The 27,414-nt window shown below is 43.5% G+C and overlaps 1 protein-coding gene across 1 annotated transcript in view; it reads left to right on the top strand.

Moving 5' to 3' along the window:
* Positions 1-27,414, top strand: part of STK24 (serine/threonine kinase 24) — a 53,396-nt gene that overhangs the window by 8,502 nt on the left and 17,480 nt on the right. The window contains exons 2-5 of the mRNA XM_070751208.1: positions 4,328-4,558; positions 26,227-26,283; positions 26,898-27,006; positions 27,097-27,254. Coding sequence (XP_070607309.1) covers positions 4,328-4,558; positions 26,227-26,283; positions 26,898-27,006; positions 27,097-27,254 — 555 coding nt within the window. The remainder of the gene's footprint in view (positions 1-4,327; positions 4,559-26,226; positions 26,284-26,897; positions 27,007-27,096; positions 27,255-27,414) is intronic.

Genomic DNA, 27,414 nt, shown 5'->3' with positions numbered 1-27,414 from the left:
CACGGAGAGGGGCGGCATAATCCAATAAATAAATAATAAAATAAATAAATAATAACCTTCACCCCGATGCCAGTCGATGATCTACTGACCACTGGCATTGCTTGTTCTCTTCTGCTGGCTTCCTGCTACACGATTGTAATACCAACTTCCCCCGCGAACATTCCCCATGAGAACTAAATGCCTTGTAACCTTACTTTCCAGATAACCCTCGTAGACTCCTTGTCAGAAGGTCACAATAGCAGATTGTATAGGTCAAGGACGTTGCAACCGTCATAAATATGAACCAATTGCAAGGCAACCAAATTTTAATCATGGGACGATGGAGAAGCTGCAACAGTCATAAGTGTGAAAAATGATTGTCACTTTTTTCAGTCAGTCATTAAATGTAACTGTAACTCAAGGACTACCTATACCAAGCTGCTCCCTCTTCATGGTGTATAAGAAGGTTTCAGGGGCTGAGAGATGACAAGTCTTTCTTGATCCTATGCAGGATGCCTCCAGCCTGGGTTGGATCCTTGTTGACTTTTAGCAGTATACAGTGATACCTTGTCTTACAAACTTAATTGGTTCCAGAACGAGGTTCTTAAGGTGAAAAGTTTGTAAGACAAAACAATGTTTCCCATAGGAATCAATGGAAAAGCGATTAATGCGTGCAAGCCCAAAATTCACCCCTTTGCCAGCTGAAGCGCCCGTTTTTGCACTGCTAGGATTCTCCTGAGTCTCCCCTCCATAGGAAACCCCACCTCCAGACCTCTGTGTTTTTGCAATGCTGCGATTTCACTGAGGCTCCCCTCGCTGGGAAACCCCACCTCTGGACTTCCGTTGCCAGCGAAGTGCCCGTTTTTGCGCTGTTGGAATTCCTCTGCTGGGATTCCCCTGTAGCATCACAAAAACATGGAAGTCCGGAGGTGGGGTTTCCCGTGGAGGGGAGCCTCAGGGGAATCCCAGCAGCACAAAAATGGGTGCTTCGCTGGCAACGGAAGTCCGGAGGCGGGGCATCCCAGCGGCAGCGGTGGGTTTGTAAGGTGAAAATAGTTTGTAAGAAGAGGCAAAAAAATCTTAAACCCCGGGTTTGTATCTCGAAAAGTTTGTATGACGAGGTGTTTGTAAGACGAGGTATCACTGTATTTAATTGATTTGTAGGCCGCCCAGTTCCTTATGGACTCTGGCAGGCGAACAGCAACAATAAAGCAATTTTTAAAAACCCTTAATTAAAACATTCACCCATTCAGCCGGGAGGCTCCAGGCCTGCCAGAAAGCCATGTTTTTACGGCCTTTCAGGAGGGTGGGGATTGTGCGGATCTCGGGAGAGTTTGATTCCATAGACCTGGAGCTGCCACAGCAATACCTGGAATCCATGAGTTACAACTGTTTGTTCACTGAACGTTCAAAGTGATGATGGTGCTGAAAAGAAATAATCGACTTATGATCCTTTTCTGAAGTTACGGCCATTGCAGTGTCTTCAATCATGTGATTAAAATTCGGTTGCTGGGCAGCTCACTTGCCACTATATCTTCCCGCCCCACCCCATCCCCTTCTCACTTCTGCCCTTTGGGCCCCCCTGCACCCTATAACCTGGATAAGCAAGCAGACATAGAACCCTGTGGCTTTAGGGCTGCAAGATCTTGAGTCACAGCACAGTACAAAGCCCCTAGAAGTCATGGCCAAACCAGCCTGCCCAAGTTACCACCCCGAGTCTACGGAGAGGGGCGGCATACAAATCCAATAAATAAATAAACAACCTTGGCGCCCAGGAAGCATTAGCAAGCATTGTGAGCCGCCCCGAGTCTACGGAGAGGGGCGGCATACAAATTTAATAAATAATAATAATAATAATAATTCATTCACCCAGCTGCCTTCTCCCCCAAGGTTTGCCTCATTGCCTTTCCTGTCTCCTTTTTGGACCTGGGGCCACCATGATGCTCTAGCATCCCTGATAAACATTTCCTACAATGTCTACCCAGCCTGGCCCAGTAGCATGGTACCAATAAGAGTGCCAGCCCAATGGGTAAGGCCCAAAGTGGAAAGGGGAACACTGCGGTTGGCATTGGATTGCTTCACACTTCCTACTTGTGGCTCCTGAAGCCAACCTTCTATGTTTTTCCACTGGGTGAAACTACGAGGGTTATCCGGAAAGTAAGGTTACACGGCATGTAGCTCTCGTGGGGAATGTTTGTGGCGGACGTTGGTAATCGTGTAGCGGAAAGCCAGCGGAAAAGAATGAGCAGTGCCAGTGGTCAGTAGATCATCGACTGGGGTTGTAGTGATGGTTAGAGATGAGCGTCCTCATTCCGTTTTCCTCCAAGTGCGAAGTGCGCGCTGTATTACGCTACCTGGATGCTAAGGGCATGAATGCTGCTGCGATGGGTGCCCAAGATACCTAAGCACAAAAAATCGGCAGAGTCAGTGTCACACGAGAATTTCATTACCGTTTTGAGATTGAAGGTGAGGTTTGCTCAACTGTATAGTGACAGGAGATGAAACTTGGGCTTATCACTATACTCCAAAGAGCAAACATCAGTCAATGCAGTGGCGCCATGCCCATTCTCCTTCAGCCAAAAAATTCAAAACTCAGCAATCGCCAAGAAAAAATTTGGGCTCCCATCGCACACAATATTGTGTATTTGCTAGGTCGTGCTAGGTTTCCTTTGGAAATACTGCCTAGGTCTACGATTTAAATACATTTTCCTGAGAAGAGATCCGTAGATTTCTCAGTCTTCATGGCACAGAACCATAGAAGGAAAATACTTTCTCAGTGTGTGAACCGATTCTTTCTGATTTCATAAATATGATCAACTTATTATTTTGACAATAATGGTTTACCATTGCTACTTCCAGGAAGTGCTTTTTTTAAAGTTTCACCATCAAAACCTTAGGGATAAGGTCTTGATAACTTTAAGGCTTGTGGACTTTAACTCCCAGAATTCTCCAGCCAGCATAGAATTCTGGGAGTTGAAGTCCAAAGGTCTTAAAGTTGCCAAGTTTGGGGACCTCTGCCATAGGGACTTCATGGTGTCTCCATCCTACTTAGATTTTCTTGACATCAGCCAAACTAGAGGTAAACTCCTTAGGTACTTTTTATTATAAATCAAATATATTCATTCTGTGCCTATGCAAAATATTGAAAATAAAAATTGAAATATATCTTCCAGTAGCTGATCATGTGAATCAATTCTGTGGCAAACTCTTCCAGAGTGACAATTGCTTGAGCTGCCTTCTTCATCTTTTCCCACTATTTCAGTTTATGGCTGTTACCTGTGAAGATCTGTAACCCATCCAAATATGGATGGTGTTTTAATATTAAGTAATAATGGAATTTCAATAACGGCGTTAACTTTGTGTAATGTTTAAATTATACTTGGCTGTGATCCATCTGCTCCCTTTTGTTTATAATAAAAAGATTTATCACAGCACCATTATATTTAATATCAGACTCTACAGTATGAAATCTGCTCCCTTTTGTTTATAATAAAGAGATTTATCACAGCACCATTATATTAAATATCAGACTCTACAGTATGAAACTGGATTTTTGTTGTTATTTTAGCGGCTGATTGAAAAAGGAAGTTGAAGTATGCTATCATGTTTGTAGGTCGAATTTTAAATTGATGGAATAGGTGGCAAATGTTTAATAAATAGTGTGCAAAGCTTAGTCTTCAAAATAGTTGCAGAGATAATAGCCAAAACAGAAAATCATATACCCGTAATGACGAACCTATGACATGCATGCCAGAGGTGTCACACACCACCCTTTCTGATGACATGTGAACCGTTGCCTCCGTTCAGCTCCACCGCACATGTGTGCGCGCCTCCCACCAGCCAGCTGGTCTTCGGGTCTCCTGTAAATATGTGGGTGTGAGGCAGGGGGCGTGTGCAAGGGGCGTGTATGTGTGGGGCGTATGTATATGCACGGGGGCTTGTGCCGGTATTTGCGGACATTGATTTTGGGGCTCGGGCGTGCATTTGCGCACGCACACATACGTTTTGAGCACTCAGTTCGTAAAAGATTAGCTATCATTGTCATATACTCTTGTCTTTCCTAACTTTGTCCCTCACTTCTCCGTCCAATTTTGTTTTCTTTTTTACCAATATCCTGGTTGTTTATTCAAACCTTTCAGTTTTGCAAACCCCCAAATATACAGTAATCCTATAATTTTTAAAAAGCAGATCTAATTTTTCTTGTACCTTTGCTTTATTTTTCATGGGTCCTTTGTTTTGAATCCTTTATATTACTTGTTTCTGGAATTTCTTCCCTTTTAAGTGGAAGAATAAAAAAATCCAGTAACCTCAGCTTTATTTATGATGTTCATTGAAATATTTCTTTCAGAATTTGAAGGCAGATCCAGAAGAACTCTTTACAAAACTGGAGAAGATTGGCAAAGGTTCATTTGGTGAAGTTTTTAAAGGCATTGACAATCGAACACAGAAAGTGGTTGCTATAAAAATTATTGATCTTGAAGAAGCTGAAGATGAAATAGAAGATATACAGCAAGAAATAACCGTACTCAGTCAGTGTGACAGTCCATATGTCACCAAATATTATGGGTCCTATTTAAAGGTAAGTCTTTTCTTCGCAGTGTGCCTATTTTATGAATCGGAGTATTTGTAAAAGATCTATATCAGTGGTTCTCAACCTTTCTAATGTGGCCACCCCTTAATACAGTTCCTCATGTAGTGGTGACACCCAACCATAAGTCTGGTGCCTGTTTTCCCAACAGAGCTTTAAACTGATTGACAGGATGGTCAGAGGGACACTCCCACTGTAAACACCTGGTTGGTCGGCTTGTAAAAATATGTTCCAAGGCACCAGAATAGAAGCTTTGTTCCCAACACTATGGGAAATTTGTCTTTTCCCACGGTCTTAGGCGACCCCTGTGAAATGGTCGTTCGACCCCAAAAGGGGTCCTGACCTCCAGGTTGAGAACCACTGATCTATATGAATGAAGCCCTCTGACATTTGGAAGCCTAGACAAAATGAATCGTTCATTCATTCTGTAAGACTTTTCTGTTTATTTATGTAGAGATATTAATATATGCTGAAAACTGATCAACATAATGTTGAAGCGCGTTTTTATAAAGTCAGTATATTTAGAGAAGGTGTATACAGTATATGTTTATATACATGCATATATGCTTGTATGTTAGGGAGGGTTAATATATCCCCACCCACAGCTTTTGCATGAATAAATACAATGTTGGTGCTAATTTAACCTTTTAATTACTAGTTTTCTTATGAAGAATCTTGGGAGTTGTCATTTGGAAAGCATCCAGAATGCAAGTTAATCCTGACTCATTTTGCAGGTTGTTCCTTCATCTTATCCGCAGCGGGGGGAGTCCCTTTTCACAAGTCCTCATATCTTTTTCTCTTTTCATTTGCCTTACCCTTCGCCAACACTGAGGGTTTCCTTAGCTTGGGAAACCTCAGAAGATTTAGTTTTGCGTTTTAAAGGTTCAAACAGCTGACGATCTGACAATTTCAGGAAGTGTCTCCCTCATGCTGATGTTTTCTTGACATTAAGATCAACCAAAAAAGGCTCTCTCAAAAGTTTGCCTAGCTTATTTTCTGGGTACCCAGAAGAGGCTTTCCCCTTACTTTGCTTCTTACTATGGAATGTACTTCTCTTAGATGTTCTCAGTACCAAATATTACTGTGGTTGAGAAAAGTCTTCCTAGACAGCTCTTGTTCATTGGGATAAGGGAATAGTTGGTTGTAACTCTTTTTATTAAATTTTACTTAGGTTATTGTTATTGTTGTTGTTGTTGTTGTTATTATTATTATTATTATTATTATTATTATTATTATTATTATTAATTGCATTTGTATGCCGCCCCTCTCCGTAGACTCGGGGCGGCTAACAACACTAGTACAAAACAGCATGTAAATCCAATACTAAAACAGTTAAAAAACCCTTATTTGTAAAACCAAACATACATACAAACAAACATACCATGCATAAATTGTAAAGGCCTAGGGGGAAGGAATATCTCAGTTCCCCCATGCCTGACGGCAGAGGTGGGTTTTAAGGAGCTTACGAAAGGCGAGGAGGGTGGGGGCAATTCTAATCTCCGGGGGGAGTTGGTTCCAGAGGGCCGGGGCTGCCACAGAGAAGGCTCTTCCCCTGGGGCCCGCCAAACGACATTGTTTTGTTGACGGGACCCGGAGAAGGCCCACTCTGTGGGACCTTACCGGTTGCTGGCATTCGTGCAGCAGCAGGCGGTCTCGTAGATACCCTGGTCCGGTGCCATGAAGGGCTTTATAGGTGATGACTAACACTTTGAATTGTGACCGGAAATTGATCGGCAACCAGTGCAGACTGCGGAGTGTTGGTGTGACATGGGCATTTTTGGGAAAGCCCATGATTGCTCTCGCAGCTGCATTCTGCACGATCTGAAGTTTCCGAACACTAGGTTGGTAAGTTAATGTCGATATAGATAATAACTTCGATGTGGTTATTGAAAGAGCAAAGCAGCAGCTCCTAGTAGCTCTTGATCCAATAAATTTCGGATGATACCTAGTCTAACACTTAGGAATGAATAGGAATGGACCATGTTAGACTTTTCAGCTATGTGGTCAGAAAGTCTAAGAGTTGGTTTCTGGATCCTGGAAATTCCTGTAGGGCTTATGTGACATCAGGTGGCAGAGTCCATGATGGTGCGTGGTTCTTCATTTTGCATATGTTTAGAGAGATGGTGGCTGAGACAGAGTTATCATAGGTAATTCTCAGTTGCTAATAGTGTGTATGCCGTATGTATCCAGATCTTTAAGATTTTGTCCTGAACGTTCGGGGGCCTGTGACAATAGAAACAAAACTCAGTATATATTGGAAAAACCTCTGCATTTTTCTGTAGAAACTCTGCAGAGATGCCAAGTTTGGTATTAAAAGAAACAGTGCATGAGCGAAATTTGTAGTTTGGAGAACAAAATGTTCTCAGCTTGTAGAATTGGAGAAAAGTTCTTAAAGGTCACTAGGTTTGTCCTGGAGAATCATGTCAGTGCACAAGGGTATTTCAGTTTGTTTGTTTATTTATTTATTTTATTTATTCAATTTTTATGCCGCCCTTCTCCTTAGACTCAGGGCGGCTTACAACATGTTAGCAATAGCACTTTTTAACAGAGCCAGCATATTTCCCCCACAATCCGGGTCTTCATTTTACCCACCTCTGAAGGATGGAAGGCTGAGTCAACCTTGAGCCGGTGATGAGATTTGAACCGCTGACCTTCAGATCTACAGTCAGCTTCAGTGGCCTGCAGTACAGCACTCTACCTGCTGCACCACCCCGGCTCTATTTGATTTTTGTGTTGCACCTGTAGTGCACCAACACAAGAGCCCCGATGGTGCAGTGGTTAGAGTGCAGTACTGCAAGCTACTTGTGCTGATCACTGGCTGCCAGCAGTTTGGCAGATCCAATCTCAGTAGGCTCAAGGTTGACTCAACCTTCCATCCATCCAAGGTCGGTAAAATGAGGATCCAGATTGTTGGGGGCAATATGCTTACTCTCTTTCAACTGCTTAGAGAGGGCTGTAAAGCACCGTGAAGCGGTATATAAGTCTAAATGTTAAATCTAACTGCTAACACTGTGTAGTCCAAGAGTCTATATTTGAACTAAGTCTAGGAAGCAGATTAGCATGATAATAGCATGGATGGGCTAGGTCAATTATGGCAAACCAATGGCACAAGTGACACTTAGAACCAGGTGGCGCACAGAGCCATATCTGCTGACACTTGAGCCGTTGCCCTAGCTCAGTTCCAACATGCATGTGTGTGCTTGGCCAGCTGATTTTAGGCTTGCACAGAGGCTCTGGGAGGGCAATTTTGGCTTCCAAAGAGCCTCAGGGGAGGGCATTTTTACCCTCCCCTGGCTCAAGGGAAGCCTTTGGAGCCTGGGAAGGGTGATGCATGAACCTACCGGGCCCACCAGAAGTTAGGAAACAGCCCGTTTTCCGGTCTCCACAATTAAATTAAATTTAATTAAATTTATTAGATTTGTATGCTGCCCCTCTCTGGAGACTTGGAGCGGCTCACAACAATAACAACAATGTAAACAAATGTAATACATTTAAAAAACATCTAAAAAGCCATTATTAAAACCATACAACACATACCATACATAAATAATATAAACCCAGAGGCTCAGTTTCCCCATGCCTGACGACATAGGTGGGTCTTCAGTAATTTACGAAAGGCAAGGAGGGTGGGAGCGGTCCTGATCTCCGGGGGGAGTTGATTCCAGAGGGCCGGGGCCGCCACAGAGAAGGTTCTTCTGGGGCCCACCAGACGACATTGTTTAGTCAACGCGATCCAGAGAAGGCCAACTCTGTGGGACCTAATCGGTCGCTGGGATTCATGCGGCAGAAGACGATTCTGAAGGCATTCTGGTCCGATGTCATGTAGGGCTTTATAGGTCATTACCAACACTTTAAATTGTGACCAGAAACTAATCAGCAACCAGTGCAGGCTGCGGAGTGTTGACGAGATGTGGGCGAATCTAGGGAGCCCCACGATAGCTCTCGCGGCCGCATTCTGCATGATCTGGAGTTTCTGAACACTCTTTAAAGGTAGCCCCATGTAGAGAGCCTTTGGGGGGGGTCGAAGCTGTTTTCACCCTCCCCAGACATTTGATTGTGGATGTGGGCACTTGCGCATGCATGATAGCGTGCATACATGCTCTTTCAGCACCCAAGGAAAAAAAGTTTCGCCATCACTGGGCTAGCTGCTGAATCATTGTTGTTTTCCCTACCCCCATGAGTAGGAATTCCTGGTTTCAGATTTTTTCCCCCCTTTGCACTAATCCAACAAGATACAAATGGGAGTTCATTGCTTTCCTCAAATAGTATTGAACATGTGTCTGCAGTATAGACTTTAGAAACGGACCATTATTTCTGTTTCATTCTTCTATTTTCCCAGAAGGTGGCACTAAAATGTCAAGCTGCCTTGTGCTCTTAAATGCACACTAAGAGACTTTGGGTGGGTGGGGGGGAATAGGCAAAATAAGCAACCCTCAAAATATCCGCAAATCTTTTAGAAAAATAATTTACAGAAAATAATCTCAGGATCCAGTTGACAAAAAGTCCTGGCTTACCAAAGTCAAATGGGTCGCATATCTGAAAGCTTGTTGGAAATGTAAGATAGCTTGCAGAATAAAAGTATTTGAAACTCTTGGTTGCTTTAGAAGGTGCATGATGATAGATGTTCAGGGTGAAGTGAATGGCTTATGCTGTCAGTATAGACATAGAATCTGGGTACTGTTGCGATAACCTCTTCCTATATCCTTTATTGTAAGTCTTCCATAAAGCTCATTTCTTAAAGAGGTTTTTAAAAAGCAAATTATGTATACAATAATATAGGGTTTTATTTCATGGAAGGCTGCACCAGAGTTGTGTTTGACCTCAGATGGGCTGGGGGGGGCGGGCGTGGTCAGGGTGTGTGTGGCCAGGGTGGATGTGGACGTTTTTGTTGGTAGAGGGTTGCAGGATGTCATCGCAGTTGAAAATTGAGCTCGGGAGGACCATGTGCAGCCCTCCTAAGCTCTGTTTTTGCTGCTAGAGGCACCACGTGGACCAGTCTTTAGCTGTTTGCAGGGCGACCCCATGGGCGAGATCTAAGCACCCCATAGGCCGGATTTGGTCCATGGGTCTTGAGCTTGACACCCCTGAAATAGTTGAACTGTTACACATTTAGTATTATCTTGATTAGGGCATAGGTTGTTTCTGCTTATTTTCCTTTTTAAAAAATTGTTTGCTTTTCTGTGGATATATGGTTGATTATATTCCAGTCGTAACACAGTAGATACTTTCCACATTTGTTGTATTGGTCATATAGGATTGATTGTGGGATTGTACTATAGACATACCTCACTTAATGACTATATTTAGTGATGGTTCAAAGTTATGATGGTACTGTAAAATTACTTTTGCAATCAATCCTTTATTATTTAATTATTTAATTGATTTTTATAATAACAATATATATTAATAAAACATTCACACAACTCATAACAATGTGCTCAGTGTTCAAAGAGCCCACCACCAAACAACATACCCCTCCACAAATATGGGGGCATATTTTCTATATACTGAATCATTTTAACTCAAGAGCAATACAGTGATACCTCGTCTTACAAACTCCTTGTCATACAAACTTTTCGAGATACAAACCCCGGGTTTAAGATTTTTTTGCCTCTTCTTCCAAACTATTTCCACCTTACAAACCCAAGCCGCCGCCACTGGGATGCCCCGCCTCTGGACTTCTGTTGCCCGTTTTTGCGTTGCTGGGATTCCCCCGAGGCTCCCCTCCATGGGAAACACCACCTCTGGACTTCCGTGTTTTTGCGATGCTGCAGGGGAATCCCAGCAGCACAAAAACGGGCACTTCGCTGGCAATGGAAGTCCGGAGGTGGGGTTTCCCAGCGAGGGGAGCCTCAGCGAAATCACAGCATCACAAAAACACAGAAGTCCGGAGGTGGGGTTTTGAGGACTTCCATGTTTTTGCGATGCTGCTGGGATTCCCCTGCAGCATCACAAAAACATGGAAGTCCGGAGGTGGGGTTTCCCATGGAGGGGGGAACCTCAGGGGAAACCCAGCAGCGCAAAAACGGGTGCTTCTGCTGGCAAAAGGGGTGAGTTTTGAGCTTGCACGCATTAATTGCTTTTCCATTGATTCCTATGGGAAACATTGTTTCGTCTTACAAACTTTTCACCTTACAAACCTCGTCCCAGAACCAATTAAGTTCGTAAGACAAAGTATCACTGTACAGTGTTCCCTCGATTTTCGTGGGGGATGCGTTCCGAGACCGCCCGTGAAAGTTGAATTTCCGCGAAGTAGAGATGCGGAAGTAAATACAGCATTTTTGGCTATGAACAGTATCACAAGCCTTCCCGTAACACTTTAAACCCCTGAATTGCAATTTCCCATTCCCTTAGCAACCATTTAGATTATTACTCACCATGTTTATTTATTAAAGTTTATTTTAAAAAATATTTATTAAAGGCAGATGAAAGTTTGGCGATGACATATGAAGTCATTGGGTGGGAAAAACCGTGGTATAGGGAAAAAAACAGCAAAGTATTTTTTAATTAATATTTTTGAAAAACCGTGGTATAGACTTTTCGCGAAGTTCGAACCCATGAAAATCGAGGGAACACTGTATATCTATTTATGTATTATAAAGTAATTCTAATTTATTCTTTATACCTTGTTCTCGAATTCTACTAACCACATGCCCTCTTACCATCGTCCCATCAGTTCCCGCAGATTAGTTTCATTGGCCAAATCCATCCTTTTATCCATGATCTCAAACGGAATATGATCCACCATGTACCGATACCAATTTTGTATCGTCCATTTTGTCGCACCCTTCCAGGCTAGGACTATTACTGCCTGAGCGCTCTCTATCACTGTTTCTTTTATTTTTCTAAATCTTTTGCAATCAGTCCTCACATTTATGACTGTTGCAGTGTCCCATGATAATTTGATTGCTATTTGTGCACTTAACAACCAGTTTCTAACAGGTCAATGGAGAAGCCAGCAGTAAAATCACTAGTCATGGTCACCTGATGTCTTGCTTAATAATCCATGATGGTTTGTTTAATGACCAAATGGAAAATGACATCATAACTCAATCTTTTGCTTAGTTGCAGAGTTGCTGGTCTGAATTGTATCTACTAAATGTGGACTACCTTTAATGGAATATTGCCCTATTTGTAACAGGGGAATGAAGGACAGAAATTATGTCTGTCAATAAAAGCCGAAGGCTGTAACTGAAAAGTAACATGGAAATAATCCTCCAATGATTTACGAGGTTTAAAATGTCAAAATGGTAGGGCTGGCTTCATTTTGGCCAATTTTGTTTTAGCCCACAAATTTTGAAATCTTTAAAAAGAAGAAGCAACAATTGTATGGTATGATTCATGCATAAAGACTATGACTTTTAAGTCTACAGCTCCCTATAATGTGTGGAGTCTGTAATGTAGAAAGATACTGAAATGTAAAACTACGTTGTTCAGACAGATCAGGTCTTTTGCAGTGATTTGCATGCAGTGATAATATAGTTAAAATTCAAAGTCTGACTAAGAATCCAGTTTAACAAATTGACTGGTTGTAGTAATAAACATTTATATGGATATTAATCTTTCCTGTGACGTTTAAGCTATTTGTGTTGCAGCTTCCTTATTTGTCTCCCAACTGTAAGTTATGTTAGAATTTGTTTTGCCAAGTACATTCTTCATTGTTTGTTAAAATGTGCATTTTCCCTTGTGGTCGACCTTGTAGCTGAGTGGAAAACTAAACATGACAGATACTAATATTTATTTTCTTCCAGGGATGTTTTATATAGCTAGCACTAAAGGTTAGCATTCAGAAGATAAATTGTAAGATGGTCTGTATTTCCCCTTAAAGTTTCTGATCATCATGATACCTAGGGTTTAAATAGTAATAAAGATTAAATCTCTCTCCAGACTATTGTTAGGTAAAATGAACAAAGATGTAAAACTTTTTCCGTTTCCAAACCTTTTCAATGTTACTGCACAAAGTTACTGCACAATCATTGGCAAGATTAATTCAGTCATAGAGAAAAGGAGGTTTTTCATATCAAGTTATTAAAAGACCATACTGGCACTTGGATCTGAAGTAAAACAGCTTTCCCATTTGGCATTAATTCTTGATGTCCTGCTGAATCACTCTATCAGAACTGAGAAGTTTTCATAAATGCTCGCTGTTCCCTTTTTTCTGTCCTCCCCTGTTTGATCTCAATGCAGCTTCAACAGCAACTGAACAAACACAAGTTTTACTTGTTCTTCTGGCAAAACAGGCTCTTTTCTGCAGATGCTTACATATCTGAGGATTTTTAAGATTCTATTTTGAGTATATTATTACAAGAAACCGTTTCTGTTTTCGAAACACCAGTCCACTTTTTGTAATCCAAAATATTTGCTAACGAATCTGCGTTTTATTTTTGTAAAAAATGTTACATGAAAGGTTCCAGTATTGCCCTGAGTCAAAATTCACAAATTGAGAATAGAGATTAAGGTAAACGTGTTTGCATGTATGTGATACTCGCAAGCACACATACAGTATATGCATATATCTAACAATAAGACTGAGGTTGTTCTAAGATGGCAGAAGCCAAATATTAAATTCCTGTGAAATCTTTTCTTTGGTAGATATGTTATGAACTTTGTGTTTCTCAAAAAAGCCTTGCCACACCACATCCTTTATTGTGGAAGCACACAGCTACACAACCAAATGTGTTTTGCAGTTTCCAAGAGCTGCAGCGTGGGTCTTCTTTTTTTGAAAATGGGTGAACTTTATCCTGGGTTTAAAATGTGGTGTAGGCTCTAGAACGCTGTGTTTTGGAGACTGAAGAAGAGATTTTAGGATTATGTGCAGGTTATGATTTATTAGGATGCTTGGCTGCATAGCTAGAAGTATAACAAGCAGGAAGAGGGAGATTGTGATCCCCTTATATAGAGCGCTGGTGAGACCACATTTGGAATACTGTGTTCAATTCTGGAGACCTCACCTACAAAAAGATATTGACAAAATTGAACGGGTCCAAAGACGGGCTACAAGAATGGTGGAAGGTCTTAAGCATAAAACGTATCAGGAAAGACTTCATGAACTCAATCTGTATAGTCTGGAGGACAGAAGGAAAAGGGGGGACATGATCGGAACATTTAAATATGTTAAAGGGTTAAATAAGGTTCAGGGGGGAAGTGTTTTTAATAGGAAAGTGAACACAAGAACAAGGGGACACAATCTGAAGTTAGTTGGGGGAAAGATCAAAAGCAACGTGAGAAAATATTATTTCACTGAAAGAGTAGTAGATCCTTGGAACAAACTTCCAGCAGACGTGGTTGGTAAATCCACAGTAACTGAATTTAAACATGCCTGGGATAAACATATATCCATCCTAAGATAAAATACAGGAAATAGTATAAGGGCAGAGTAGATGGACCATGAGGTCTTTTTCTGCCGTCAGTCTTCTATGTTTCTATTTATATGACTGCCCGTCTCACATCTAAGTGACACGCGTACAAGATTTAAAAACTTGAAAACCATAAGCCCAGGGCCCAAGGATGAATAGTGTCCCTGTTCATAAAAAAACATAACGGTAACTACAGAATCCAGCTAACCTCCTGACCTAAATCTTGAAGAAAACTTCCATGTCTTCCATGCCTTGTGAAAGATCATGACAATCTGAATCTCTAGGGCAATGGTGTGGCATCACACCATCATGTGATGTATTGCTAAACGGGGGATGGAGGCCAGTGTGTGACACATCTGGCCCCCGGGCCGCCAGTTTGACACCCCTGCTCTAAGGGAATGCTATTTGCATAAGTTGCCAGCCCCTGTTTTATTAATCTGAGTTTTCTGAAACCTTACTTACTGAATTGAGTATGCAGATATTTCAAGTCATTAGAAATCTCACCTTGAAGAGCAAGAATTCTGTCTAGCACTGGCTACTTTTAATTTCAGTACTAAATGCCCTTGAATTTGAGACGTGTAAGTGTCCTGAGGCTGCTTTTAGCTGTAGTTTAATGGACTAAGTCAATCTGAAAGAATTCAATTAAACTTTGTTGGACATGTCCTTTAGTGCAGAACAGGCTAAAATAAATTTGAATGTACTGGTATATTTTTGGCCAATTGCTGTAGATTGATGAAGATTTCCAGATCAGTGACTTAGCTATGGAGAAGAATAGAGGAAAAACAATACCTTCTAATTCAGATTGTGAAAATCAAAAAAGCTGAAGTGACAGTAGAGGGATAAGTAAATCTATGTATGTCTTTCAGTTGTAATGTCAAAAAAAGAGTCCCAGAATTGACTATTACTTTAGAAGCTGATTTCTTCGCCGTTGAATTTTTGTATTGTCAAGTTACTATACTATACTCCGTTGAGTCTATGGAGAGGGGCGGCATACAAATTTAATAAATAATAATAATAATAATAATAATAATAATAATAATAATAATAATAATAATAATAAAGATTTAGAGATTTTTGTAAAACAATACAAAACAAAACACGATCATAAAAATTCAAGTGGGTTTCAGCAATTGGTCTCAGTTCTTAAGTTCAATAGTTTTCCTCTAATATAGCTGAAAAACTAAAAACAGAACAAGGATTCTTGAAGCATCTTATATTATTGTTGTTGTTATTATTATTATTATTATTATTATTATTATTATTATTATTATTATTATTATTAATTAGATTTGTATGCCGCCCCTCTCCGAGGATTCGGAGTGGCTCACAACAGAATACAATGTCACAAATCCAATATATTAAAAACCCATTAAAAACCCATGATTAAAACCATACAACTCAGACAGACCATACACAATTCTACCATAGCCTTAGCATAGCCTAGGGGCAACTCAGTTACCTCATGCCTGGCGACATAGGTGGGTTTTGAGTAGCTTACCAAAGGCAAGGAAGGTGGGGGCGGTTCTAATCTCCGGGGAGAGTTGATTCCAGAGGGCTGGGGCCACCACAGAGAAGGCTCTTCCCCTGGGTCCTGCCAGATGACATTGTTTAGTCGACTGGACGCGGACAAGGCCGACTCTGTGGGACCTTATTGGATGCTGGGATTCGTGCGGCAGAAGACGGTCCCGAAGGTATTCTGGCCTGATGCCATGTAGGGATTTATAGGTCATTACCAACACTTTGAATTGTGACCGGAAACTGATCGGCAACCAGTGCAGGCCGCGGAGTGTTGCCGATCAGTTTCTGGTCACAATTTTGTGGTTCATGTCCTCTTCATTAGAGGATAAAGTCCAGTGAGAGAGATGTTATATACATATACTGTAGATGCAGGGGGAAGGAAATAGAATAAATCCATCTTCTAGGTCAGAACTGTCAAACTTGTGGCCCATAAACTGGATGCGTCACATGCTGGCCACACCCGCACCCGGTTAAACAAAGGGTAGTAAGTCGCAATATGCTGTCGTGACGTGAGTTTGACACCTCTGTTCTTGATCTTCCCTCCTATTTTTCTGAAGTCATAGTTAATAGGCTCTAAAGATAATTTGCTTTTTTTTCTTTAAATGATAATAAACCTTTACCCATACAAGGATGTGATCAGAACAGTCTTCACCCGTATTATGCTCACTAAGAAAATAAGCATGAATTACTTTACTCCTTGCCATTGGAATGATGAGCTGGGGTGGCGCAGCAGGTAGAGTGCTGTACTGCAGGCCACTGAAGCTGACTGTAGATCTGTAGGTCAGCAATTCAAATCTCATCATCGTCTCAAGGTTGACTTAGCCTTCCATCTTTCTGAGGTGGGTAAAATGAGGACCTGGATTGTGGGGGCAATATGCTGGCTCTGTTAAAAAGTGCTATGGCTAACATGTTGTAAGCCGCCCTGAGTCTAAGGAGAAGGGCTGCATAAAAATTGAATGAATGAATGAATGAATGAATGAATGAATGAATGATAGTTTATTATCAGCTTTATATTGATATGGATCATTAACAGTTTCTTATTTACTTTATATTAGCCTGCATGTATTGTAATGCCATAATCCCACTTTACCATTTGCAGAATAGATGGCATTTCATTGATTTTTTCAACTTTGAAACTCAGCCTTAGAGCCATTTCTATTTCCGTTCTTCTGATTGTAATAAGTAGTCCAGTGAATGGCTGTTTTGTAGATCAATAAAGCAGTGCAGATGCTGAGTAAATTGCATGCTTTTTCTATACAGCTGCTAAAAAACCCGATAAATGATGTCCCCCAAATAATGCAAGAGACTCCACACGTTTCAAGTTTCAAGTTTCATTGGATTTATATGCCGCCCCTCTCTGAAAACTCGGGGCGGCTTACAGCAATCATAGACAGTATACCCTAGGGGGAGAAGAAATCTTAATTCCCCCGTGCCTGGCGGCAGAGGTGGGTTTTAAGTAGCTTACGAAAGGCAAGGAGGGTGGGGGCAATTCTAATCTCTGGGGGGAGTTGGTTCCAGAGGGCCGGGGCCGCCACAGAGAAGGCTCTTCCCCTGGGTCCTGCCAAGCAACATTGTTTAGTTGACCGGACCCGGAGAAGACCCACTCTGTGGGACCTAACTGGCCGCTGGGATTCGTGCGGCACAAGGCGGTCCCTGAACACACGATTTGTGTTCCCCTAATGCACGCTTAGTATACGGCTCAACCCAAAGACTCACCCAGTCAAAAACGCAAATTTGCAGAAATGAACTATGTTCACACACATCCATAGGTTCCTCCACCTTAAGGTGACTCAGCCAGCTTATCCCTGAACTGTCTTGTCATTTCTCCACCCTGCCTGGCTCCTTTCTTTCTTTGTCTGCCTGGCCTCCTGCTGGTCTGTCTTATCTGATTTGAGACCAAAGGCATTGTGGCAAGTGAAGGGCTAAGGCCAGAGAATGAGTTGACAAGGCAGCTTGCTTTTTCACACCAAGACTTTTTTTGCTGCTTAAAATATAAATTCTTTTGAAAAGCAGTTTCAGCAGCATTTTCAGTCCAAAGCATGGTTGCATCTCATCGCTTAAATTAGGACTTGTAACTAAGACTGTTTGGCAGGAGATACAAATTTCTGTGCTTTTGAAATCCAGTTTTTTCCGTTTCTTCTGTTGTATAGTAAAACTGCTTTTAATAACCCAAAGTTATTCTCCACTGCACTGGGAAGGAGAGTCCAACATGGGGTAATTACCAATCCTATTGGTAGAGACTGAGTTAATTTAAATATTTAAATGCGAGGTAGCTACCGCCCCTTAGCAGCCCCCAATACCTCAGTTTTAAAAACTCAGTCTAAGAGTAGAGACTGGAGTTTTCTTCCTCTACATAATAGTAGTGTTATGTAAATAAGAATATGTATAAATAAATGAATAACCTTTTTAATGTTGTTTTCTTCTCTTCCTTTCTCCAGGGAATACAGATTGAAGAGGAGTTTTTTCTTCAAGGGGTCTCTGTCCTCCGTGGACACCACCCCCACCGGTTTTCTCCCCGAGTTTCCCTTCCCTCCGTGGGTACAATTCTGACCGGGGAGCGACCCAGCCTGGGGTCACTGGCCTCAGTGGCCAAACCTGGCTGGCGGCCGAAGGTGAGGGGGTCCGGCCCCCTCACTGGATGGTCTGTGTAGCGGCTTCGAAGAGCGGCTTCTGAGAGCGCGAAGAATCCTGGCGCGGTGCCAGCGCCTCTCAGCTGTTCGGCGGTGACAGGGAAAGCCGCCGCCGCCGCCGCCGCGTTAAATTGCCGTTCCTGGACGCCTTGAAAGCCGCTCTGCTCGGCGAAGAAGGCTATTAAACACAGGACTATGGCATTGCTTCCTCTATTGGGGTTAGTGAAAGCCCCGAAGGAAGCGAGAGGTGATTTGGCGATCCGCCATTTTTGGAGTCCTTTTCGCGCGCCCGCCATTGCTCTGATGCTACTGGCCAATCGGCAAGCCGGATTTAGGCTGCAGGGCGCATGCGTGGATTTCTGAGGTGATTAGTCACCATTTTGCGAGAGTTATTGTGAAGACCGTTATTTCTCTGACTCTCCAGATCTTTGTTGATTCTAACAACTGTTAATAGTAAGTAATGGAGGATAAAATTCCTGATAAAATCTCCTCCCCCAGCGTGCCCAAGGATAAGGGCAAACCAAAGCCAAAGGAAAAATCTAAGCCTTCCTCTACATCCCTCAAGGAGGCAGAGAGAAGGATTAAGGCTTTGGAGCAGAGGCTTGAGGCAGCCATTCTGACACCTAGAATTGCCTCGCCTCTCCCTGCGCAAGTGATGTTCCAAGCCAGGGATTTGCAAGCTCCCCAGTTGGGTACCGTGGAGGCCTTGTCAAGAGGGATTGGTCACCAGAAAGGCAGGCCCCATTTCTGCCTCAACCTGTTTATGCTGCCTCAGGCCTTAGTCAACCTAGGCCTGCTTCTGCTTCTGCTGCACATTCATACAAGAGTGGGCCTACAGCAACCTTTACTCCCACTGCAGCTGGCCTCAGAGTAAACCCTGATACCTGGCAACAGATGTCTCCAGCCCTGCAGGAGCTTGTTACTGATGCTTATGCACAAGGGATGGCAACAAGAGTGCAGGATCCACGACCTGGCCCAACCAGAAATCCTTGGTCAGTTCCGCCCCTCTCGGGTATGGGGTCCTGGGTTGAAGATCCTCCCCAGATAGAAGACACAGAGAAGGAGTATGATTTCTCTGATGACGAGACCGCTCCTGAAGCACCAGTAGTAGCAGGTCTCTTTAAGGCATCCTTCTTTAAAGTGTTGCTTCATAAGGCTAAACAAACAGCGGACCTGCCAGGTCCTACCAAAGCCACAGATTCCACAGAGGACCCAAAACCATCTACAGTCCTCTTTAAAGAACCCCAGCCTGAGACTGACCATGTGCCATCTTCAGAAATCTTCCGACAAGGTCTTAAGCGTCCCTGGCTCACTCCAGCAGCGGCTCAGGGGCCTTCGGTCATGGAGCGCAAATTTTATACGCTGGATGAGGATATGGAAAAGTTATTGGAGTTTCCACCCATTGATCAGCCTGTCATGACTCTAATTTCAAAGGCTTTAGTTCCTTCTGAGTCTGGCGATAGCCTTAAGCCAGAAGATAGAAAGGCGGAGATTCTACTGCGTAAGTCTCACTTAATGGCCAGCTGGGGGTTTCGGGCAGCTGCGGCGGCCTCTTTTTTCAACCGGGCCTCTATAATATGGTTGCAAGAGGTGCAGGCCCGTCTGGGTCCAGATGATGGCCGTTTGAGACAGGACATCAGTAAGCTGTTAGCGGCAGCTGAATTTTCCGCCGATGCCACCCTGCACGCAGCAAAGTTTTCGGCTCGGGGGATGGCGACCGCTCTGGCCTCCAGACGACTCCTTTGGCTGAGGAACTGGCCGGCGGACCTCAAGTCCAAGTGGAACCTTGCGTCCTCTCCCTACCAAGGAGAGAAATTGTTTGGGGAGGCGTTGGATCCGGTCCTGATTGAGGATAAGGACAAACGGAAGTCCCTCCCCAGGGCGTACAGAAGGCAGGAACGTCGGGCTAATCCTTATAATCGTCGCCAGCCATTTCGCTGGGACTCCTCCTCGTCGGTGGGTCAGAATGTCAGGCCCTTTCAGCAAGGCCAGTATGGTCAGTCATCCTTTCGGGGTGACCGGGCACCATTTCAGGACAGACCAAGGGGGTATCAGCAGGCTAGGCGACCCTTCAGAGGAAATCAACGAGGCTTCAAGCGCAACTCCAAGTGACTTTCCTTCGTTAGCGCCCATAGGAGGCAAACTACAACTTTTCAGTGCCTCCTGGAGAAGTATCTCCACCGACAAATGGGCGATAGCCACAATTTCGCAGGGGTTGCGTCTGGAGTTTCTTCAGCCCCCACCTCAACGCTTTGTCCAATGTCCATCGACCCGCGATCCGTTGAAACATCTTCATTTGCAGCGGGAAATAGAACATCTTTTACACATCAAGGCGATAGAGAGAGTGCCCGAGCATGCCAAAGGAACAGGTTTTTATTCCATCGTCTTCCTTGTACCAAAAGCGTCAGGCGGGTTCCGCATGATTCTCAATTTGAAATCTCTCAATGTCTTCATCCGGTATCGGAGATTTCGTATGCACTCTCTCCAGTCGATTCTCGCCTCCATCCGTCATCACGACTTTCTGTCGTCAATAGACCTGAAAGATGCTTACCTGCACATTCCTGTTTGGCCGGCTCATCGTCGTTTCCTCAGGTTCTGCCTCAACGGTACTCACTACCAGTACCGGGCAATGCCGTTTGGCCTGTCCTCTGCGCCTCGGACATTTACAAAACTAATGGACATATTGACGGCGCATGTCAGGGCCCGGTCTGTGCGGGTGATGGCATACTTGGACGACATCATCGTGATGTCCAAGTCACTGCCTCGAGCGCAGCACGACTTGACGCTTACACGGGAGGTCCTGGAGAGCCTCGGCTATACCATCAACGAGGAAAAGAGTCATCTTGTGCCTTCTACCAGCATCCAACATCTGGGGTCGATTATAGATACCACCCAGGACACGGTCTCTTTGACACCGGAACGGCTTCTCAACATTCGGCGACTGGTCAGCGACCTGTGTCGACATCATCAGGTTTCGCTGGCCCTGTTGTCCAAAGTACTCGGGACTCTGGTTTCAGCGATTGGAATCGTGCCATGGGCTCGATATCACATCAGAAAGCTCCAGTGGTTCCTGCTCCCGTACCAAAAGGTCAAGGTCAGTCATTCTCACCGGCAGGTGAGGATTCCAGCAGGCGTGAAACACTCTCTCAGATGGTGGTTGTCCCCAGCCTTGTTTCGCGGCTCTCCTCTCCACAGTCACGACCATCTGGTTCTGACTACGGATGCGAGTCTGTCGGGTTGGGGGGCGCACATGGGGGCCCACATGGCTCAAGGTTTATGGTCCCAGGAAGACCTAGCTCCTATCAATATCAACTTTCTGGAGCTCAGGGCAGTGTTTCTGGCGCTTCAGGCCTTTTCCTCCTTGGTTCAGGGCAGAGACATACTGGTTTTAACAGACAATGTAGCAACCAGGGCCCATCTCAATCACCAAGGGGGCACGAAGTCACAGCGTCTAATGCTCGAGACTACAGCTCTCTTCGATTGGGCCGAACGTCATCTGTCTTCGTTGAGAGCGGAGCACATTGCAGGTACCAGCAACGTGCAGGCGGACTGGCTGAGCAGAGCGACCATAGATCCTTCGGAATGGAGACTCGCTCCGGCTCTTTTCCACAGCGTAGTCCGCCGCTTCGGGGTACCATCAGTGGATCTATTTGCAACCCCGGCCAACGCCCAATTGCCCAGGTTTTATTCCCGGTTCACGACTCCAGGTGCGGAAGGGGTCAACGCCCTGTTGTCCCCCTGGCCCAAAGGCCTCCTTTATGCCTTTCCACCCACATGCCTGATTCAAAGGACGTTGGACAAGATGGTGCAGGAGGGAGCGGAGTTAATATTGATGGCTCCCCATTGGCCGAGACGCCCTTGGTTTGCCGACCTGACAGCCTTTTCGGTGTCCTCCCCGTGGAGGATTCCGGATTGCGAGATATCGTTATGCCAGGGGTCAGTGTGTCATCCGAACCCGCAGTGGTTCCAGCTGACCGCCTGGCACTTGAGAGGCTCAGGTTGACAAATCAGTGTATCCCGGACAATGTGGTGGATACCATGCAGGCTGCCCGTCGACCGTCTACGGTCCGGATTTACCAAGCTACATGGGCAGCCTTTTGTAGGTTTTGTTTAGAACGACGTGCTAACCCTCAAGAAGCTTCGGTCATTTTGGTGTTGCAGTTCCTACAAGCAGGTGTTGACAGGGGTTTAGCGCCAAATACATTGAAAAGACAAATAGCGGCCCTGGCAACCATTGTACAGGTACCGTTTTCCCGTTCACTAGCACAACATCCTTGGATACGGGAATTTGTTAAAGGAGCTGTCAATTCCCATTCTCCTCCGGTACATAGGTTCCCGACCTGGGATTTGACTCTCATACTGAAGGCTCTTACTTCACCTCCCTTTGAGCCGCTCAGGACTATTTCACTTCGTCTGCTGACAATAAAGACTGCATTTCTTGTGGCGATCACTTCTGCGCGCCGAGTATCAGAATTGTCTGCTCTGTCCACTCGGTCAGATTTGTGTGTGTTCCACTCGGACAGGGTGGTACTTAGACTAGATCCGACCTTTATTCCCAAGGTCAACTCTGGGTTTCATAGATCGCAGGAGTTGGTCCTTCCTGATTTTTGTACTCATGGTCAACATCCGTTGGAGTTGAGGTGGCACAAGATAGATGTTAGGAGGGCCTTAAAGATTTATATCAGGAGGACTGCTCAGTTCAGGAAGACTGACAGGATGTTTGTATCATTTGCTCAAGGATCTATGGGACTAGGGGTCTCATCTAAATCGATCAGTCGCTGGCTTAAGGATTGTATTGCTGAAGCGTACAAAGCCAGGTCTCAATCGCCTCCGGCGGGCATCACTGCGCATTCCACCAGAAGTGCGGCCGCGTCTGCCGCATGGAATACTCAAGCATCGATTGAGGACATTTGCAAGGCAGCGACTTGGGCTTCGCCTACAACCTTCATCCGTCATTATAGACTGGACTCGGTTGCTTCGGCTGAAGCTTCCTTTGGGAGACGTGTGTTGCAGAGGGTTTGTTCCTCTCCGTCGACCGTGGCACAGCCTTTGCCCTCCCAAGGGATGTGAACTTTGGTATATCCCATGTTGGACTCTCCTTCCCAGTGCAGTGGAGAAGAACCGTTGTACATACCTGAACGGTCTTCTCGATGCACTGGAAGGAGAGTCCAAACCCACCCGGCGTAGTGGCCAGGTCGCCGGAGTATTTGGGTTGCGAGGTTTATGTGTTAATTGTTATATGGTTAAGTTCAATAAATTGTGTTACCTCTATACTGTCTTCGTTTTTAAAACTGAGGTATTGGGGGCTGCTAAGGGGCGGTAGCTACCTCGCATTTAAATATTTAAATTAACTCAGTCTCTACCAATAGGATTGGTAATTACCCCATGTTGGACTCTCCTTCCAGTGCATCGAGAAGACCGTTCAGGTATGTACAACGGTTCTTTTTGAGGGCTTATTCTAAGTTCCAAGTTTGTCCTTTAATTCTATAAGACCACCTAGGAGTTCTGTCGGGCTCTCTGGCAGAATCCTCCCAAAAATTCACAGGTACAAATTTCAGACACACACACGTTTGAAAATTCAAAACAATGTTCTTTGTAATGAAAATTCACTTAAACCAAGCCCTCTTTTGGTATAGCAAAGAGCACTCGTCTCCAAACAAACTGGTAATTGGTACAAGTCCCTTATCAGTTCTGTGATACTTGGCTTGCAGCTGTGAGGTAATTCACAGTCCTCCTTCTTTCACAAAGCAAAACACACTTTGCTCTGGTTTAGTTTCAAAGCGGGGGGAAAATCAGCACACAAAAGGTCAAAATCAGTAAAGCAGTCATGAAACACAACGATCAGATAATCCTCCACAATGGCCAAACCCACAGGCTGCTATTTATAGCAGCCTCACTAATGACCACAGCCCCACCCAACCACAGGTGGCCTCATTTTCTTTGATAATAATCTCTCAGTTGTTGCCTATGCATCACTCTCCGCATTCGTGGCTGTATCATTAAGTCTTGTTCTTGTTCGGAATCCAAGGAGGAGCTAGATAATTGATCTCCTTCTGAGCTGTCTGCCCCACTCTCCTCCTCCCTGTCACTCATGTCTTCTTGGTCAGAGGAGCCTTCATCATCAGATTCCACCGGGGGCAAAACAGGCCTGCAGCATGTGGATGTCTCCCCCACATCCACAGTCCTTGGGGCAGGAGCTTGGCCAGAGCTAATCACAACACTAGGCTTATACAAAATTACTTGCAGCACTGGAAATTGTTACTTTTGACTGATCCTTGACCTTCACAGCACTTTCACCTATATCGTTGGTGGTGAACCTTTTTAGCACTGAGTTCCCGAAACAAGCATGCATGGGACAGCACCAGAAACCGGAAGAGCAGTTCCCGGCGCGTATGCACACGCAGGGAAGCTGAGCTTCCGGTTTCTGGCTTGTGCACCAGTCACCTGGTGTTCTGCTTTCTGGCACTCGTGCACAGGCGAAGACCAGCTAGCCAGCATGCATGTGCGCGCCAGAACCCAGAAGAGCAACTGGCAATGGCTGGCCTTCCTGGAGAGATGGGTCTGCATGCCGTTTCCGGCATGCGTGCCATAGGTTCGCCATAACGGACCTATAAGATCAAAATTCAGGACTTCGATACCTGACATGGATTTTATGGTGGTTGCAGTATCCCAAGGTCATGTGATTGTCACTTGCAATCTTCCCAGCCAGCTTCCAACAAAGCAAAATTAGTGGAAGAAGGTGGATATTCAAGTATTAATTAATATTCGAGTATTCTGAGCAGAGCCTGGTTACAAGCGGTGTGCCACAAGGGTCTGTTCTGGGTCCTATTCTTTTTAATATCTTTGTGAGTGACATAGGGGAAGGTTTGGTAGGGAAGGTTTGCCTATTTGCCGATGACTCTAAAGTGTGCAATAGGGTTGATATTCCTGGAGGCGTCTGTAATATGGTAAATGATTTAGCTTTACTAGGTAAGTGGTCAAAGCAATGGAAACTGCAGTTTAATGTTTTCAAATACAAAATAATGCACTTGGGCAAAAGGAATCCTCAATCTGAGTATTGTATTTGCAGTTCTGTGGTAGCAAAAACTTCAGAAGAGAAGGATTTAGGGGTAGTGATTTCTGACAGTCTCAAAATGGGTGCAGTCAGGTAGAATGCTTGGCTGCATAGCTAGTGGTATAACAAGCAGGAAAAGGGAGATTGTGATCCCGCTGTATAGAGCACTGGTGAGACCACATTTGGAATACTGTGTCAGTTTTGGAGACCTCACCTACAAAAAGATATTGATAAAATTGAATGGATCCAAAGATGGGCTACAAAAATGGTGAAGGTCTTAAGCATAAAACTTATCAGGAAAGTCTTCGGAGAGGGGCGGCATACAAATGTAATAAATTGAATTGAATTGAATTAATGAACTCAATCTGTATAGTCTGGAGGACAAAAGGGAAATGGGGTACATGATCGAAGCATTTAAGTATGTTAAAGGGTTAAATAACGTTCAGGAGGGAAGTATTTTAATAGGAAAGTGAACACAAGAACAAGGAGGCACAATCTGAAGTTAGTTGGGGAAAGATCAGAAGCAATGTGAGGAAATATTATTTTACTGAAAGAGTAGTAGATGCTTGCAACAAACTTCCAGCAAACGTGGTTGGTAAATTCAGTAACTGAATTTAAACATGCCTGGAATAAACATATATCCACCCTAAGATAAAATACAGGAAATAGTATAAGGGCAGACTAGATGGGACCATGAGGTCTTTTTCTGCCTTCAATCTTCTATGTTTCTATGTTTCTATGATATGATTAGTGACCACGTGCATCAGTGGGCAATCATGGTTATTTGTTAAACTGTGGCAAAAATTATCGTGAAATCTGACACAACTCAATTAACAACCACTTTGCGTTGGAACAGAAGCTCCGATCGCAGCAGCGATCATATATTGAGGACTACCTGTAACTGGTACATCTGATTATTTATTTTATAGTGATAAATAAGCCATTGTTTATAGTGGCAAATCATTGATTTTATCATTCTCTATGTGCTTTCTTTATTAAGTACAGATACGATTAGAGGTAGGCAAAATGTAGTAAAGCACTTAGAAGAATAATTATGTTAGTTTTTTCATTATTTTAATGTCAATTTGTATACATTAACAGGACACAAAATTATGGATAATAATGGAATACCTTGGTGGTGGATCGGCCCTCGACCTTGTAAGTAACGAGTTTTTATTACAATTTCTATAATACATCTGAATTTTTAAATATTGTCTTGCAGGCTTTATGTCTTATGTACATCATAAAAATAGATCTACAGCCACTGAATTGTAAACTTCACAGGCAGAATTTTAATTATTTATGTAGTAAGGAAGAATTATATATGCATTACTGGGGAAAAAATTGGTTGAATAATATTGGAAACTTATTTGAAAATGGATTTAAAGCATGTGGGCATCCAGTTGCAGCTTTTATTTTTCTAATCAAAAGTGCACACGGATGGGTCTTTCACCTCCAAACCATACCTTGCAATTCTATCCTTGGATGGGCCTCATAGAAACCTGTGGGTCTGTTAGCCCCAAAAATAAATATTGGAGGGATTAACATGTTAAATCTAAGGACCTAAATTCAAGTATATTCTCAGCCAAGAATGTTTCTGGGTGACTTTGCCCCAGTTGATATCCTGGACCTGACAGAATTGTTGACCATTACAAGAAATATAAATAAGATTAGAGTAAATAAAAATGTACTTTATTGGACTTCAGTGTTTTAAGTTATTAATTGTTAAATTATTTGGCCATTTGTCCTGAAAATAATGTATTTTATTCTAGTTAGAACCAGGTTCACTTGATGAAATCCAGATTGCTACAATATTAAGAGAGATTCTGAAAGGACTCGATTATTTGCATTCGGAAAAGAAAATTCATAGAGATATTAAAGGTAAAAAAAAAACTGTTGGGGCTCTGTTAACATTTTAACAATTTATGCTTAATTTTTCCGATGACAAATTTCTTCTAAAATATTTTCTAGCTGCTAATGTGCTCCTCTCAGAACAAGGGGAAGTCAAGCTAGCAGACTTTGGTGTAGCTGGACAATTAACTGATACGCAAATAAAGAGAAATACATTCGTGGGCACACCATTTTGGATGGCACCAGAAGTAATAAAGCAATCTGCTTATGATTCAAAGGTAAGATTAATGTGCTACTTATATATTTTTCAGGCATCACTCAGACAGAAACATATTTTGTATTGTGAGATCTGCACATGTACATTTTGGCAATTCATCTGTGGGAATTTTTTATAATAGGGAGCACGGCCATTTTGTGGTTCTAATTGTAGTTTCCACT

This window comes from Erythrolamprus reginae, chromosome 4, assembly GCF_031021105.1.
Source record: "Erythrolamprus reginae isolate rEryReg1 chromosome 4, rEryReg1.hap1, whole genome shotgun sequence".
Lineage (NCBI taxonomy): Eukaryota > Metazoa > Chordata > Lepidosauria > Squamata > Dipsadidae > Erythrolamprus > Erythrolamprus reginae.
The sequence above is the reverse complement of the archived record's forward strand: the minus strand, read 5'-3'. Positions and strand labels throughout refer to the sequence as shown.